At 57.9% G+C, this 13,785-nt stretch overlaps 1 protein-coding gene across 3 annotated transcripts; it reads right to left on the bottom strand.

The window, feature by feature from the left end:
* Nucleotides 1–147: 147 nt before the first annotated feature.
* On the bottom strand, nt 148–13,690 carry SYT12 (synaptotagmin 12). 3 transcript variants are annotated; one of them, XM_063397867.1, is made up of 8 exons: nt 10,744–13,690; nt 8,114–8,178; nt 6,658–6,851; nt 5,958–6,350; nt 3,768–3,983; nt 3,490–3,610; nt 3,188–3,321; nt 148–2,561 (listed from the first exon to the last, which is right to left on the bottom strand). In XM_063397867.1, the coding sequence occupies exons 2-8, from the start codon at nt 8,148–8,150 to the stop codon at nt 2,388–2,390; spliced, it is 1,269 nt and encodes a 422-aa protein (XP_063253937.1). In that variant the 5' UTR covers nt 8,151–8,178; nt 10,744–13,690; the 3' UTR covers nt 148–2,387. The 3 variants fall into 3 exon arrangements, with proteins under 3 accessions (XP_063253937.1, XP_063253936.1, XP_063253935.1); XM_063397866.1 differs by lacking the exon at nt 10,744–13,690 and having other exon boundaries at nt 8,114–10,701; XM_063397865.1 differs by lacking the exons at nt 8,114–8,178; nt 10,744–13,690 and having other exon boundaries at nt 6,658–8,091.
* Between the last annotated feature and the right edge of the window lie 95 nt (nt 13,691–13,785).

Genomic DNA, 13,785 nt, shown 5'->3' with positions numbered 1-13,785 from the left:
CTGTCACATCGAAATGATGGATGCCCAGGAGCAGGAACGTGGGAGGCACTGAGAACCCTGGGTGACCCTGTGCTCCAGGGAAGATGACTGAGGAAATGGATGTGTCCCAGCCCAGCAATCCTCAGCACTGCTCAGAGCTGGAGGGACCCAGCTGTCCACACTGCAGCCATTCCCTCCCCACCTGGGCCAGGGGCTCAGGAGGGGGCCCAGCCCTGCTCCAGGTGTGCCTGGGGATGGGAATAGGGATGGGGAAGGGGAGGCCTTGAGCCCAAACCATGCTGGCACCATGAGGAGCCGCTCCAGCACATGGAATCATTTCCCTGGGAGAGCCATCCTGTGCCAGTGCGAGGTCTCTCCCTCCTCCCTGCTGCCTGTCCCTTCCCTGACGCTTCCTAGACCTGTCCTGCCCTTCCCACAGAGCTCCTTGGAGGCTGATTCCCACTGGAAAATTCCATGACAGTAGGTACAACCATGTGAGCTTTTCAGGTGGCAGGGAACCTCGTGTCCATCCTGGACCTCTTCCTAATCCTTCACGCAGGGTCCCCCAAAATAGCTCCAGCAGCACTTCTGTCCCCAGAATAAGGGAGAAAGTGCAAAGGTGCCTCCAAATAGGAATGGCTGAAAAGGAGCACTATAAAACTGCCTAACACATTCCCATTATTTTAGGGCTAAACATCAGATTGCAGCACCTGTGGAAGTCACTCACCTCATCCCAAGTAAAGCTCAGCAGCTGGCAGGAGCGCTGGACCACCAATGATTTCTGTGTCCGTCTCTTCCCAAATACTTGGCTGGGATGGCTCATAAGCAAATTTTCCCCCAAACCTCATGGTCTGTGAGTACTGGCTGTGAACAGCTTCCCACAAAAACTCCCTTATCCTTCAGAAAACCTCATTCTTCAATCCCCTCCATCCTTGGCTCGTGCCTTGGTGCTGTGCATGGAGGGGATGGCACTGGCTCCCCTGCCAGCAGGGGGGCTCCTAGAGGGAGAGGTGGGGAGGAGGAGGTGTGGGAGAAGGGAATTTGGGCATCAATGAGTGGAGACAGAGAAGCCAGAGCAGAGGGGGATGATGAATAGGGACATCACAGCCATGTCCCCAAGGGAAGGTCAGGGAGGACACATGGCAAAAGCGCCACCAGCTCAGGGGATAACTCGCCTTGGAGTTAGTTTTTAGTCAGGGAAAACCAAATAAATGGCTCATTCACCTTTTTCCCTGCTCAGATCATCCAAGCAGCCCCATCCCAGCCCATGCTCATCCCGTGGTGCCAGTTTGATGGCACAGGGCCCCAGACACCCCCAGATTTCCCAGCCTGGCTTCCCTCCCAGCAGCATCCCTGCTGGCAGGGAAAGGCCAAGGCTCCAGGCAAGGATGGATGTGGCCCCAGTGCACCCTCTGCTCTCCAGCCTGTGCCGTGAGGGGCTCCATCACCCTCCACAAAACAGAGTGGGAATTAGCTCCCCAAAAATCCAATACCCAGCTTGGGCCAGAGCCCAGCAGCAGACAGGATCCACACAGACTTTTCCTCTCCCTTCTTCCTGAAACAGGAGTTGGGCCTAAAAATTATGAAATTAGGGACCTTTCCCACCTGCCTTGGGTCACAAGGCCAAGATGTTCCTCTTTGTGCCCAGATCTTGGATAAAATGAGTTACAGGGTAAGTCACAGCCCAAGTCCGGGATTAAGGGCTGGAAAAGCTGGAATTTGCAGTGCTGTCCTGAGCACTCTGAGGGGGAGTTTGGGTTGGAAAAGTGCCTGCAGTGGGAAAAGCTGCCCCTGATCCTACTGGATCATTAGGGGGTGATTCCCAGCGTGGATCTGACCTCAAACCAAAGAGGTTGTAAACCAATCCCTGCCTGTGCAGCCAGCGGAGATGGGCAGGGATTTACTGTGTGGGGAGGAACAGACGGGAGGAGAAGCCGTATGTAACAATCGATTTTCTGCTGTTATTGCTCCCTTTTTCCATTCTCACTGGAAACCTTCCAACCCTGGCACAGCACACCAAAGTCGGTACAAAAGATCCCCTGAGGATCACCACCCACGCCAGGCTGGCTTTTACCACCCCCCTCACGATTCCCCCCAAAAACCACCTTCCAAAGGAATCCCCCCTCTCCCTTGCTCAGAGTCCACGTTTGAGGATTCCATGGATTTCGAGGCCGCTGGGAGCACATGTAGTGCTCAGGAGCCGCGCTTTGGGGAGGTTCCTGCTGGTTTTGGTCCGCTGGGGCTCCTTTCCCGCAGGTCTGGCCCAACGCATGCGGGGCTGACCCGGAATGTGCCCACGGAGCCGCTCTGTCCGTGCTCCGGCCATTTCGGGCCCCTCAGTGCCAGCAGCTCGGCCCTGTGGGCGCCACCAAGTCCCTTCTCCGGGCCCGCTGTCCCCGGGTCCCAGCCTAATTCCTGCGGAGCGGGTGCCACATGGAGACGGGCTTGCGCAGCGTGGCCAGCATCTGGTTCCAGTGCGTGGTGCCCATCCCGCTGGCCGCCGGCCCGATGAGCACGTGGCCCGTGTTGTCACCGCGCCCGTCCTCGCCGCTCTCGGCCACTGTCACACGCAGGGACAGCTCCTGGGGGACAGCACGGGGTTGTCGCCACACGCAGACACACGTCCCTGTGCCCTCTCCATGGGGACATGCACCAACACATCCGTGCATCACCACCCAACCTGCCATTTCCCACATAGCACGGCCCTCTGTGCTCCCGCCCTGTTCAAACCCCCTCAAATCCCTCTATACCCAGCCTCATGTACCCCCCACATTCACACATCCCCCTCTTTCCCCCACATCCCCTAAATCCATTCTTGCCCCAGTCCACATACCAAACCATCCCTGGGCACCTGCTATATCCCAAGCCACACATCCATATCCTCCCCAGGAGTCCTCCACACGCATCCCCCCTCCAGCAGCCATTTCCACACATCCACACCTCTCCAAACAGCCCCCACACACCCACAACCCCCACAGCTCCCAGGATCACCCCCCACAGCTCCCAGGATCACCCCCCACAGCTCCCAGGATCAACCCCCACAGCTCCCAGGATCAACCCCCACAGCTCCCAGGATCACCCCCCACAGCTCCCAGGATCAACCCCCACAGCTCCCAGGATCAACCCCCCAGCTCCCCACTGGTGGGTTTGGGGAGCTTGAGGAGCACTGGGATGTGTTCCCCCTCCCCAGCCCCGGGCTGGGCCAGACCTGGAGCACGATGGCCGGCACGGAGAAGATCATGGCCTCGTTGAACACGGGGTTGGTGTCTCCCCTCTTCACTGCTGTCTTCTTCTTGCTGATTTTCCTCCCGTCCTGCAGCAGGTACACCTTGACGAAGGGATCTGCTTGGAGGGCGGGAGAGGGATCAGCTACACGTGTCACCAGCGATGTGGAGAAAGCTGGGGGGCCCTTTTGGTGGCCCTTCCCAGCAGGTCTGTCCTCACAGGGAGCCACCCCTGTGCAGCAAATGGGATAAATCAGGACAAACCCCACCAGGGAGCCCCCCTCACCTGCAGTCACCTTCCCACCGCTCCACATGAGGTTCTTGGCTTTGACCACCACCACCGTGAGCCGCTCGGCCGTGGGCAGGTAACTCAGGGAGAGCAGGATCTCCCCTACCGTGTCCACCGCCTGTGGGACACAACCACGTCCAGGACAAAACAACATCCAGGACAAAACAACATCCAGGACACAACCACGTCCAGGATACAACAACATCCAGGACACGACATCCAGGACACAACCCTGTCCCCAAACCCAGCAGCGAGACTGGGCGCTCCTGGCTCACCTTGTTGGTGTCCTGCAGGTAGAGCCAGGCGTTGAAGGGGCGCGCAGCCAGGTCCAGGTCGGAGAGCTTGATCTCGGCCACGCCAGTGCTGACGCTGCGCTCGTCCTCGTCGACGCCGAAGACGGAGAAGCGCAGGCTGTTCTCCTCCAGCGCCGCCGGGTCCAGCGGCACCGAGAAGCGCTCGTCGAAGGCCACGGAGTAGGCGCTCCTCTGGATCTGCCATGGGAAGGAGGGATCGCCCTGGCATCCACGGGGCTTGGGGCTGCATCCCCGCTCCACCCCATGTCATGGGAATTGCGAGGACTGCCGGGAGGGCAGCCCAAGGGCACGCCCCTTGCAATTGGGATGATTTGTTCCCGACCTGACCACAGCAACTGCTCGGTTGTTGAGGTCAAAATCAGGGCTGTGACCTGCCCCAGTGCCTGTTAATTCTCTTAGTTAGAGAATCAGTGTTGGCCCAGTGCTCTCAGATACATCCCAACCCCCTGGGAGTGGGGATACAAATCCAGATTGGCCATATCAGGTAACAAGATTTATGGCTATGAGGTGCAACCCCCAGCCCTTCTCCAAGCAGAACCAACTCCTGAATGCCCAGAGGGAATGGTGCTGTTTGGCTGATGTTGTCCCTGTGTCAGGTCATTCCCTGGGAGCAGAGGTGGCAGCAGCACCTCCCACAGCTCAGCCTGTGGGTGCTGATCCCAAAGAACTGGCCAAGGGGAAATGCTCTGAAATCAAGGATTTAGGGATGCTTTCTCTCCTGCTCCACCCTTGTTTCAGCGTCCAAGATGTCACAGGCAAATCAGGGGTTTGTCCTATGGGATGGAAACTGCAGCCTTGGATAGCACGGAGCAAAGTGGAACCATCAGCTCCCCAAAGTCCCCCAAAACCTGGCTGGAGAAGAGACCTCTCTGTGGGGCTGTGTGGCCCCCAAAGCCCCCCAGGAGAGGGTTCATCTCTCCCAAGGACTCTATCCTGTCTCACTCTGCTCCTAACTCTGCTCCATCCTCGGGATGAAGGACACAAAGACAGCACCCTGCCACTCCTGCCTTCTTAGTCCATGCTCTCCCACTGGATACCACCAGCCTCCAGAGTCTCTGGGGGATTGAAGTTCCTCTGTGTGAAGAGCAGATTTTAAAGCCCTACAGATTTTACAGACTGTCTGTCTGCATCCCACGCTGTATTTTGGGAGCTCTGGATCAAGCACAACCAAACAGGAGCTGCTATTTAAAATCCCTCCATAAGCACTGGGGAAAAAAGCGGCTGGGCCTTTATCCATGGCCTTGGGGCAGCCGAGGAGGTAAATTGTGCTGGTGAATTATAAATAATGACACTAAATAATAAATATCTCCAGAGCATAAATAAAGAGCCAGACATTTAGATGGAAAAATGGTCTAAAAGGGCACTGTGGAAATATTTTGGAGGCGGCAGTCAGTTTGTGTGGATGGAGCAGCACCTCCACCCCAGTGGAGAGGTGCCTTAATGGGATGCAAATTCCCACTCCTTGCTCGAATATCCTGATTAAATCAAACTGACTCTGCAATAAAGGAGCTGCTGGGAGGAAATGGAGGCTCCTGCTTTCCAAAAGCAGTTTCTGAGGCTCTTAAAAAGGGAGTTTTTGCCCCAGATCCAACCCTGGTTGTGGCTGCCAGTGCTGCCACATGGATTTTCCACTGCCCTGTCCTTTGTGGGGAGGGAAAAGCATTGGAGCTGCTGTGGGAAGGAGAGGGACTGTGGGGCCATGGCAAGACACCAATCCAAAGTGCCACTGCCACCCAAATCCCACCCCAGGCTGCTTTCTCCATGTGCCAGTGTCTTTTCCAGAGCAGGGACAGTGAAGCAGGAAAACCTGCCACCAGCCATGCTCAGAGATGACAAAGTCAGCCCAAATCCCAGCCAAGGGGGAAACATTCCTGCCTCTGCTGGGTTCCTGATGTGGAAACCCCTCAAAATCCTGTGCCAATTCAGAGCTCTCTGCTCCCAAATCCCATCACTGTTTGTGGGGAGCTGACATCCCCCAAATCCTGTGCCAACCATTGCTTGATCGTGGCATGCCTGGAGCTCCCTGCTCCCGAACCCCACCACTGCCTTGGGGAACGTGGCCAAGGGGACGCTGCCCCCCAAAACCCCGGGGCGAGCCACGCGTGCACAGGGCTCTGTGCGAGGAGCTCCGGGTGGGAAGGAGGGGCTCACCCGGGAGATGCCGACGATCTGCTCGGCGGGGAGGAGGCTGACCCGCATGAAGCAGGACTCGAAGCGTGCGTCCTCCTTCTCCAGCAGGTCCTTGCCCTGCAGCAGCGTCACGTGCAGGGCGGCCGCCCTCCCGTCGTACTCCATGGACACCTCCACCTGCCCCACCGTGAAATCCTGCCCGAAGTTGTTCCCGATGGACGAGATGGAGTTGAGGGAGTCGGCCGAGATGGATTTCCGCAGGGGGCCGTAGTGGGCCAGGCCCAGGTCTCTGCCCATCAGCTCCAGGCTGCCCAGCTCCTGGATGCTCTCCAAGGTGTCCTCTGCCCTCAGGCTGCTCTTGCGGGACGAAGAGCTCCGACCCGGCGCCCGCTGCGAGCCCGGGGCCAGCCCTCGCTGCCAGGGAAAGGAAAGCAGGCGCTGCCATCCATCCTATCCCATCCCCTCCGAGCCGATCCGGACAGCTGGGCTTCCCCGGTGCCTCCTTGGATGCATCCCGGCCCCTGCCTGGCCTCAAGCTGCCGCGGCAGCGAGCCCGGAGCTTCCCGCAGCTCCCAGCTCCAGCGATCCCCCCAAAAGCTCCAGCAGCACCAGGTTGCCGCTTGTGGCTGTTCCCCAAGCGAGGGGATCCAGGAGATATTCCCATCCCTCCAGCACCCCGCGTACCGCAAAGGGAAGAGACAAACGCAGTTTCTCCCCTTACCTTGCTCCTGATGTCCGGGCACGCCGCTCCGTACTTCTGCTCCAGGTAGCGGTAGTCATAGTTGGGGAAGGGGGAAGGGGCCGGGTAGCTCCCGGAGCGCCAGAGCTTCCACAGGTTGATGGCTGCGATTCCCAGCAGCGCCAAGGCGCCGGCGGCGTAGAGCCCGATCTCCCACCGCGGCGGGCTGGAGGCCACTGCAGGGGACAGGGGGCTCCGTGAGTCCCGGGAAGGAGCCCTCAGCCCCGGCTGCTGCCGCGCCGGGAGCTCGGCTCCGAGCTCCGAGAAGGGGATGAGCCTCAGCTCCCACCGGGGCGGCTGCAAACGGGTCAGGCAGAGGCTCTGCTCGCCAAAAAATGACAGCCCCGGCTTGTCTTTCCCGGGAGATGAAGTTGTGTGTCCCAGCCCCGCTTCCCAGCGGGTGCTTGTGTCACTCCCGGGGGTCCCTTCGCTAGCTGCGGCTCTGTCCCGCTGGCAGATGTGCCCGGCGCACATCTGCACCGCCCTTGGCCCCGCTGCTGCCTGGGGATGCCAGGAAAAGCTGGGAGACGGGAAAAACCAAAGGAAAAGCTGCTGGAAACAGGCAGAGCCCCGCAGGTGCCGCCGGAGCGAGCGGGGAGGGAGCGCCGGGCTCGGCTGCGAGCGGTTCCTGCTGCATTGCACCAGCCTCCATCACTCCGGCACCGAGCGCCCCGTGCGACACAGGAAAGGGGCAAAGAGAGGATTCCTCATCCCGGAGCGCTGCCGGGGACTCCTTCGGCAGCATCACGCCGCAGCGCTCCCTCCTTCGGAGCCGGAAAAAGCCCAAAGCCAGGCTGAACTCCCACATCGCATCCGAGCGCAGGGACAACCTGCTGCTGCCCGCAGCCCTCCTCCAGCGGGAACAGCAGAAGGAACTGAGTATTCGCATCCAAAGCACCTGCTTTGGATCCCGGGAGCAGCCCACAGGGATCTCCGAGGTTAAACATTGGGACGGGACCCGGGTCCTGCCTCATCCACGCCGACCCAAACCCCTGAAGGGCTCTGCTTTATCCCTGCATCCTGGATAAGGATGCTGTGGGAAGCAGTGGGAGGTTTCCTGTGCCAGAGCTCCCAGGCTCCTGCTGTGGTGGAGGGGCGAAACTGGGAATGAAATCGGGAATAAAAATAAAAATAGCAGAATAGTCTTTTACTGGCTCCTACCTCTGAGGAACTCCAAGTGCAATTCCCAGCTGAACTGGAACCCAGCTTCCCCCTCATTCCTGTCTGTTTCCAAGGGCTAAGCACTCACGTTGGAAAACTTAGGTGTTTTAAGGGGTTTATCCTTGTTTTAGGAAACAAAACACAGCGGGCACATGGAGCAGAGGGTTCTCTCCATGGAAAGCAGCGAGGACCAGCCAAACCTTCCCCAAAAAACCCTCAGTGTGAGCACCAGCAGCTCTGCCCCAAACCCTTCCCGGGCTCCCTGAGGAGGACTCACCGCTGAAGCGGGATCTGCTCACGTGCCCAGTGTCCATGGCAAACGCTCCCTGCCAGCGGGACAGCCTGGAATGCGCAAGACACAGTGTTAGCATGAAGGGGAAGAACTCAAAAATTGAATGCCTTGTGATTTTCCAGCAGGGATGCTCCATTACTGCTCCCCCTCCATCGCTCCCGGCCTTGGCTCCTCTTCCAGGCGCTGAGCAAACGCGCTGAAGCCTCTCAGCCACCGGCAGGCGCTGAAGGAGGGACAGGAACTCTCGGGAAGGGGCAGAGCCACTGGATTTACCTCGGGAGCCTTTAAACAGGCGACATTCCCGACCCCTCTGTGTGTGGACATCCCCCCTCCAGGAGCTCTCAAGGCCCTTTGCTGCTTTTCCAGCTGAAATCTTCCTCTGTCTCCTGCAGTTTCCCAGCCTCTCACGAGGTTTCCCTTGGCCCCAGCCGAGGGGGGGGGCAGCCTCATTCCCCCATTTTGGGGTCACTGCAGGGTTTAAGGGATGTTGTTCCCCAGGAATCAGCTCCTGCAGCAGGAAAGCTCCATTGCCTTCCCCCCAAAGAAAGGTTTTTCCCAGTCAAGTCAGAAGGAAGCTGCTCTCCCAGGCAGATCCTAGCACAGGCACCATGGATGCTGAGGGGGATTTATCCAGGCCAGCTATTCCTGAAAAGGGGGGGCTGGGATCCCTAAAAACAGCAAACAAGCAAATCCCATGGGAACTGAGCAGCAGCCCCTGTTCCTAGCATCTGTGCCGGGGTACCACAGACCATGGAGAGCTGCTGGGATCCCCCAGAAACCCAGGGGACACAACCTCAGCACTGCACCTAACACCTCCCTCAGAGCCCTCCAGCCCTTCTCCAGAATTCCCAAAGCCCACTCATGGAGCTGGACTGGCCTCAGACAGTTGGTTCTGCAATATTTGGACCCCACCTTCCAGGTCCTCTTGGGTATTCACAGCCTCAGGCACTGGGTGATCAGCTCCCCCCAAAACCATCAAGACATGGATTTTAACATGCAAAAGTGGGAATTTCATGGCATGGAATATCAGCTCTGCTGGCCTAGCTCCCTCTGCAGGGGCACACGGCCCACCCTTGGGATAACAGGAGGAAGGGAAGCCCTGAATGTAACCCAAAGTGGCAGCAATGCTGGGATGCGGCTGGGAGATGCACAATCCCCCCCAGCCTCCTCCCTCTGGCACAAATCCCCCTGTGCAATGGATAAAACAGCCCTAGCCTGGCTGAGAATGCTGAGCTCAGGTTATGGGCTGAGCTCAGCTCAGGTCCCACTTTGCTGTTCAGTGCTGGAAACTGACGTCTTAACAGAGCAATGTGATGGAGATTTACCCTAAAATGCCTCTTTTTATGCCCTGAAAAGCCCCCGTGCTTTTCAAGCAAGGCGCTGTGTTCCTCTCCCTGCTTCCCAATTATTTTTAATATGAAAACAGCAAAGTTTTCAGGACTGACTTTCCCTGCAGGAGGACAAACATCCCCTTTAAACCCCCTCCTTCTCTTCTGGAAACTAGAAGGAATTTCTGATTTTCCTTTCAGAGTTTCTCTCCCCAAAACCTCCCTCTCTAATGAGCTGTAAGCAGCAAGTTAAGTAGATTTCTAAGGCATCACCTGGAAAGAGACTGCAGTGCTCAGCACTGGGATGAAACCCAGAGGTGTTTTCCTATTAGGAAAACAGCATCAATCTCTCCTGAGCGAGGAAATGGGGGCGGAGGTGCTCAGGGAAGGATTTATGGCTTCTTTTTGTTAACTAAGCTCTTCCCTGGAGCATTGCACCGAGCTGCTCTGACATCCCCCTGACCTGCCCCTCAAATCCCTGGGAAATCAAGCCTGGGGCATTGGGAAGGGAAGAGGCACCACTCTCCCACTGCTGGCAGCCCAGGGATTGATGGATTTTTCACCCACAGACCTCAAGATCAGGCTGCAGAGCCCTGGTTTGGGATGCAGAGACCCAAAAAGGTGTGCAGAGTCCCAGGTTTGGGGTGCAGAGCCCTCTCCACTCATCCCAACACACCAATGCCAGGGCCAGGGTCAGCTTCATTTTCCTTGGGAGCTGCTGCAGAGCTTAGGTCCCTTTTCCTGCTTGGAGGGACAATAAAAGAGCTCAAAGATGGAGAGAAAAACAGCATCAAAGCCACCTGTCCCCCCTGGAAAATGGGGTCCCCCTAACCTTCATAGGGTTATCACCTCACTGCTGCCAAGGCCACAGGCACAGCAACCCCAACTGCTGGTCCCAAAGCAGCCTGGCTCTGAGCCCCCCGAGCACGTTGCAGTCCACAAACGTCCCAGTCCAGGTTCCAGCGATCTCCCTGCTCATTCTCCATCCCTGTCCTGTCCCAGACACCCGTGGCCGATGTGCTGAGCCCGAGCTAACCTCAGTTCAGCGGTGCTGCCGCTCCTGCAGCGCTGCTCTGCCAGCCCCTTCCACCCCTCTCCTGCCCCCTCCAGCCCTGCCTGGCCTCCATCCACAGGGCACAGAAGCGGGATGGAGTTTGCTCTTGGCACGAATAAAGACGCATCCCAAACTTGCCAAAACAGAAGGATTTGGGCTCTGCTCGCACCCATCGCCCTCCCCCAGCCCCACAGGGGACACATCCCACCCAAACCGGTGCCCGCAGGCTTTACCTGGATAGGTACAAATCCTCGGGGATCCGCGGGGAGCGCAGGGAGCCCCGGGCGGCCCCGGCATCCGCCGAGCTGTGTCCGCTCCCACGGGGGGACCCTGCGACCCCCGGGGCCCGCCTGGCCGGCGGTGGGGACCGGGCAGAGCCCCCCCGCCGCTGCCCGGGGGTCCCTGCGGGTCCAGAGCGCAGCCCGGGATCCGGGATGTCCCCCCAGAGCCGGGATGCTTCCCGGCGGTGCGGGACCGGGAGCGGCTCCGCTCCCTCGCCCAGCCCAGCCCGGGGCGGAGCCGCCGCTCACCCGTGCCATGAGCTGGGCGGTCTCTGCGCTGGCCAGACCCTCCCCGGGGCTCGGCTCAGCCCAGCCCAAACCCCCGGCATAGCCTGGGGACCCCGCGGGTCTCCCACTCTGGTTTGCCTGCCAGGCTCCCAGCTTTCCTGAGGAAGTTACCATTTAAAAAATCTCCCCAAAAAACCCCATCAAAATTCACCCCAAGCCCCTGCAAACGCACCTCAAATGCCAGCCAGGAGTGAGGAGGGACAATGCCAGATCCCTCATCCCACACCAGCGACCTTCTGCTTAGCCATACCAGGCACCCTCAAATCCCACTTCCCAGGGACTCCCTGGTCCATCCTACAACATCTCTGCATCTCCAGCTGCTCCTCCCCATGGATCCTGATGAGTGTTTCCCTCCACGGGTCCCATGTCCCCTCCTCTTGCCCCTCAAAGGGTGCAGAGCCCCTCGGGGTCTCTGGATCACCACCCCAAAGCTGAATCCTTGGGTTCTCCCTCATCCCAAACAGCTTCCAGCTGTGTGTCCCTCCTGGCCATGGGGACACCTGGGGCTGTCCAGCAAGATCTTGGCATTGGATGTTCCTATGAAAAACCATTAGATCCTCTCCCTCTGCAGCAGGAAGTGAAAGCTTTTGGGATCTGGACCCAAAAGCCCCTCAGACAGTTTGGCTCCATGCCCACCACATCACGACAACTGGAAAGCCTGTGCCTCCACACCCTCCTGTGAGATCTTCCCTTTCCCTGCTCTCATATCCATGGCTTCAGCCACCTCACCTTAATGTCAGATGACCTCCAGCACAGCAAGGAGCAATTTCAGACAGCAGGAGAAGCACTTTGCTCGAAGAAAATGGAATAATTGCTATTTCGTGGGGAATAAACGCCCACACAACCTGGGAAAAGGTGGGGTCAGAGGCCATGGAGCAGCATGACATTCCAGAGGCAGAGGACCTGCAATTCCCAGGAACACCCACATCCAGCACAGGGCCAGTTCAACGCTGGCTGTAGGCTCCCTGCTCTGGCAAGATCCAGGGAGGCCAGCACTGGGAGATGCTCCCATGATCTTCCTGGCAGGAACATAATTTTCAGGGAGAAAACACAGCAAGTTTTGACTGTACCAAAAACGCTGCCTGTGTGGGAGAGCTGGCTCCTCCTGCAGCCAAGGCTCCTTTCCATGAAGCTTCCTGGCTCTTCCTCTGGGTATAGCCAGATTAAGAGCAGGCCATGGTCCTTCCCCACTTCCCAAAGCTCCTCTGCATCCCCAGGGACGTGGCAGGATGTCCCTCTACAGGACAGTCCGGGACCAGCACCCTCCTACAGGGCACCTCAGGGCTCACCCCTCCAGACTCTGGAAAAGTGGCCCCCAGAGCTTCTCCAGATGGGATTGGATCAGGCTGTTTGGATATCTTCAAGCTAAGCATCTGGATTCATCCAGCCTCACACAGACACCAACTCACCCATTAAAAACCCCTCCCTTCTAAAGCCAACACTTACCTCTGGCCGAACTCTCCATGAAATCCGTGTGGCCGCAGGTGGGAGACCTGCTCCAGGTGAGCTGGACACTCCTATGTGTGGAAGCAGGAGTCGGCCACCTCTGCCCTCTCCACAGTGAGGGTCCCATTCCAGGCCACACCAAATGTTATTCCCATGAGGACTCTTCCATCTCCTCCCTACGAGGCTGCTTTGAGCACCACTCCAAGATGATCACAAAAGGATTTCTAGATCCAGGCAAGTTTGCAATGACCAGAGCCCACCCTTCTCCCTGAAAACCTGACACATTCCTTACCTCAAGACCCAGCACCCATCCACCCATCCTGTGTGCTGGAGGAGACAGCCCAAGCCCACTCAGACCCCCTGGCTCCGTGTGTGAGGTGTCAAGAGAGGACCCACAGACACTCGCTGTCCCAAAGGACAAAGCAGCACCCAGAACCACATGGACAGGATCCAGACTATTCCTGGGATCCCCTGGATGCAGACAGATGAGTCAGTAGCTCACATATGAGGTCAAAGCTCTCAGATCTTTCTGGATATTCCTCACCAGGTGTTCCAGTGCAGGTAAGTGGCCCTTTGGTGGGAGGGGGTGCAGTGACAAGTCTCCCCAGGTCCCCTCCCTAACTGAGGGTTCCCCAATTCCAGACTGCCCATTGCCAACTTTTTATAGGTGGAAAGTATTTGAGGCACTAAAGCTGGGAATGTTGGCTGTCATTCCCATACAAGACCAAACGGGATTAAAAACCCAGATCTGTGCTGGGCAGCAGCTCTGCAAGCTCCTGCCACTCCAAAAGTTAGGGCTGAACTCTTGAAATTGTACTGTGGTGTTTGTGTAATTTTCTCCTGGATAAACACTTCCCTAAAGAACAGGCAGATTGGATTAAGCAGTGACAGGGTGATGTCAGTGCCCCAAGCAGAGGGTACAGAATCCACGTGCATTAGTGGAGCTCCCACATTTTGGAATAATGACCCAGAGGGAAACAAAGCAGCCCAGGCTTCCAATTCCCCTTCCAGGATGCTGAGTCACCAGCAGAAACACTGCCTGGCTCAGGATGCTCCCTGGCTGTGCTGTGCCAGGGACATGCTTGGCCTGGGCCTGCTGCTGGCAGGGGGTACAGGGATGGGGGTGTGACACTGCAGGCATCAGCTTTCCCAGAAATCCCTTACTCTGGAGCTGTCCTGGAAGGAACAGGGCAGTGACAAAGGGTGGCAGAGCCCTGTCAGACCCCAGAGCAAAACCCCTGTGGTGAGCACACAAGCCTA

The sequence above is a fragment of the Prinia subflava genome, chromosome 5, assembly GCF_021018805.1.
Source record: "Prinia subflava isolate CZ2003 ecotype Zambia chromosome 5, Cam_Psub_1.2, whole genome shotgun sequence".
NCBI lineage: Eukaryota > Metazoa > Chordata > Aves > Passeriformes > Cisticolidae > Prinia > Prinia subflava.
Note: the sequence above shows the minus strand (reverse complement) of the source record. Positions and strands in the feature narration are given on the sequence as shown.

What these genes read in the sequence shown, in the direction of transcription:
- SYT12 (XM_063397865.1), bottom strand. Translation starts at nt 7,149, where the DNA reads ATGTGCGCCGGGCACATCTGCCAGCGGGACAGAGCCGCAGCTAGCGAA. An exon ending in ACCTGCAGGACACCAACAAG is followed by an intron (nt 3,611 to 3,767) that starts GTGAGCCAGGAG and finishes TGTGTCCCACAG; the next exon opens with GCGGTGGACACGGTAGGGGA. An exon ending in CGGTGGGAAGGTGACTGCAG is followed by an intron (nt 3,322 to 3,489) that starts GTGAGGGGGGCT and finishes CCCTCCAAGCAG; the next exon opens with ATCCCTTCGTCAAGGTGTAC.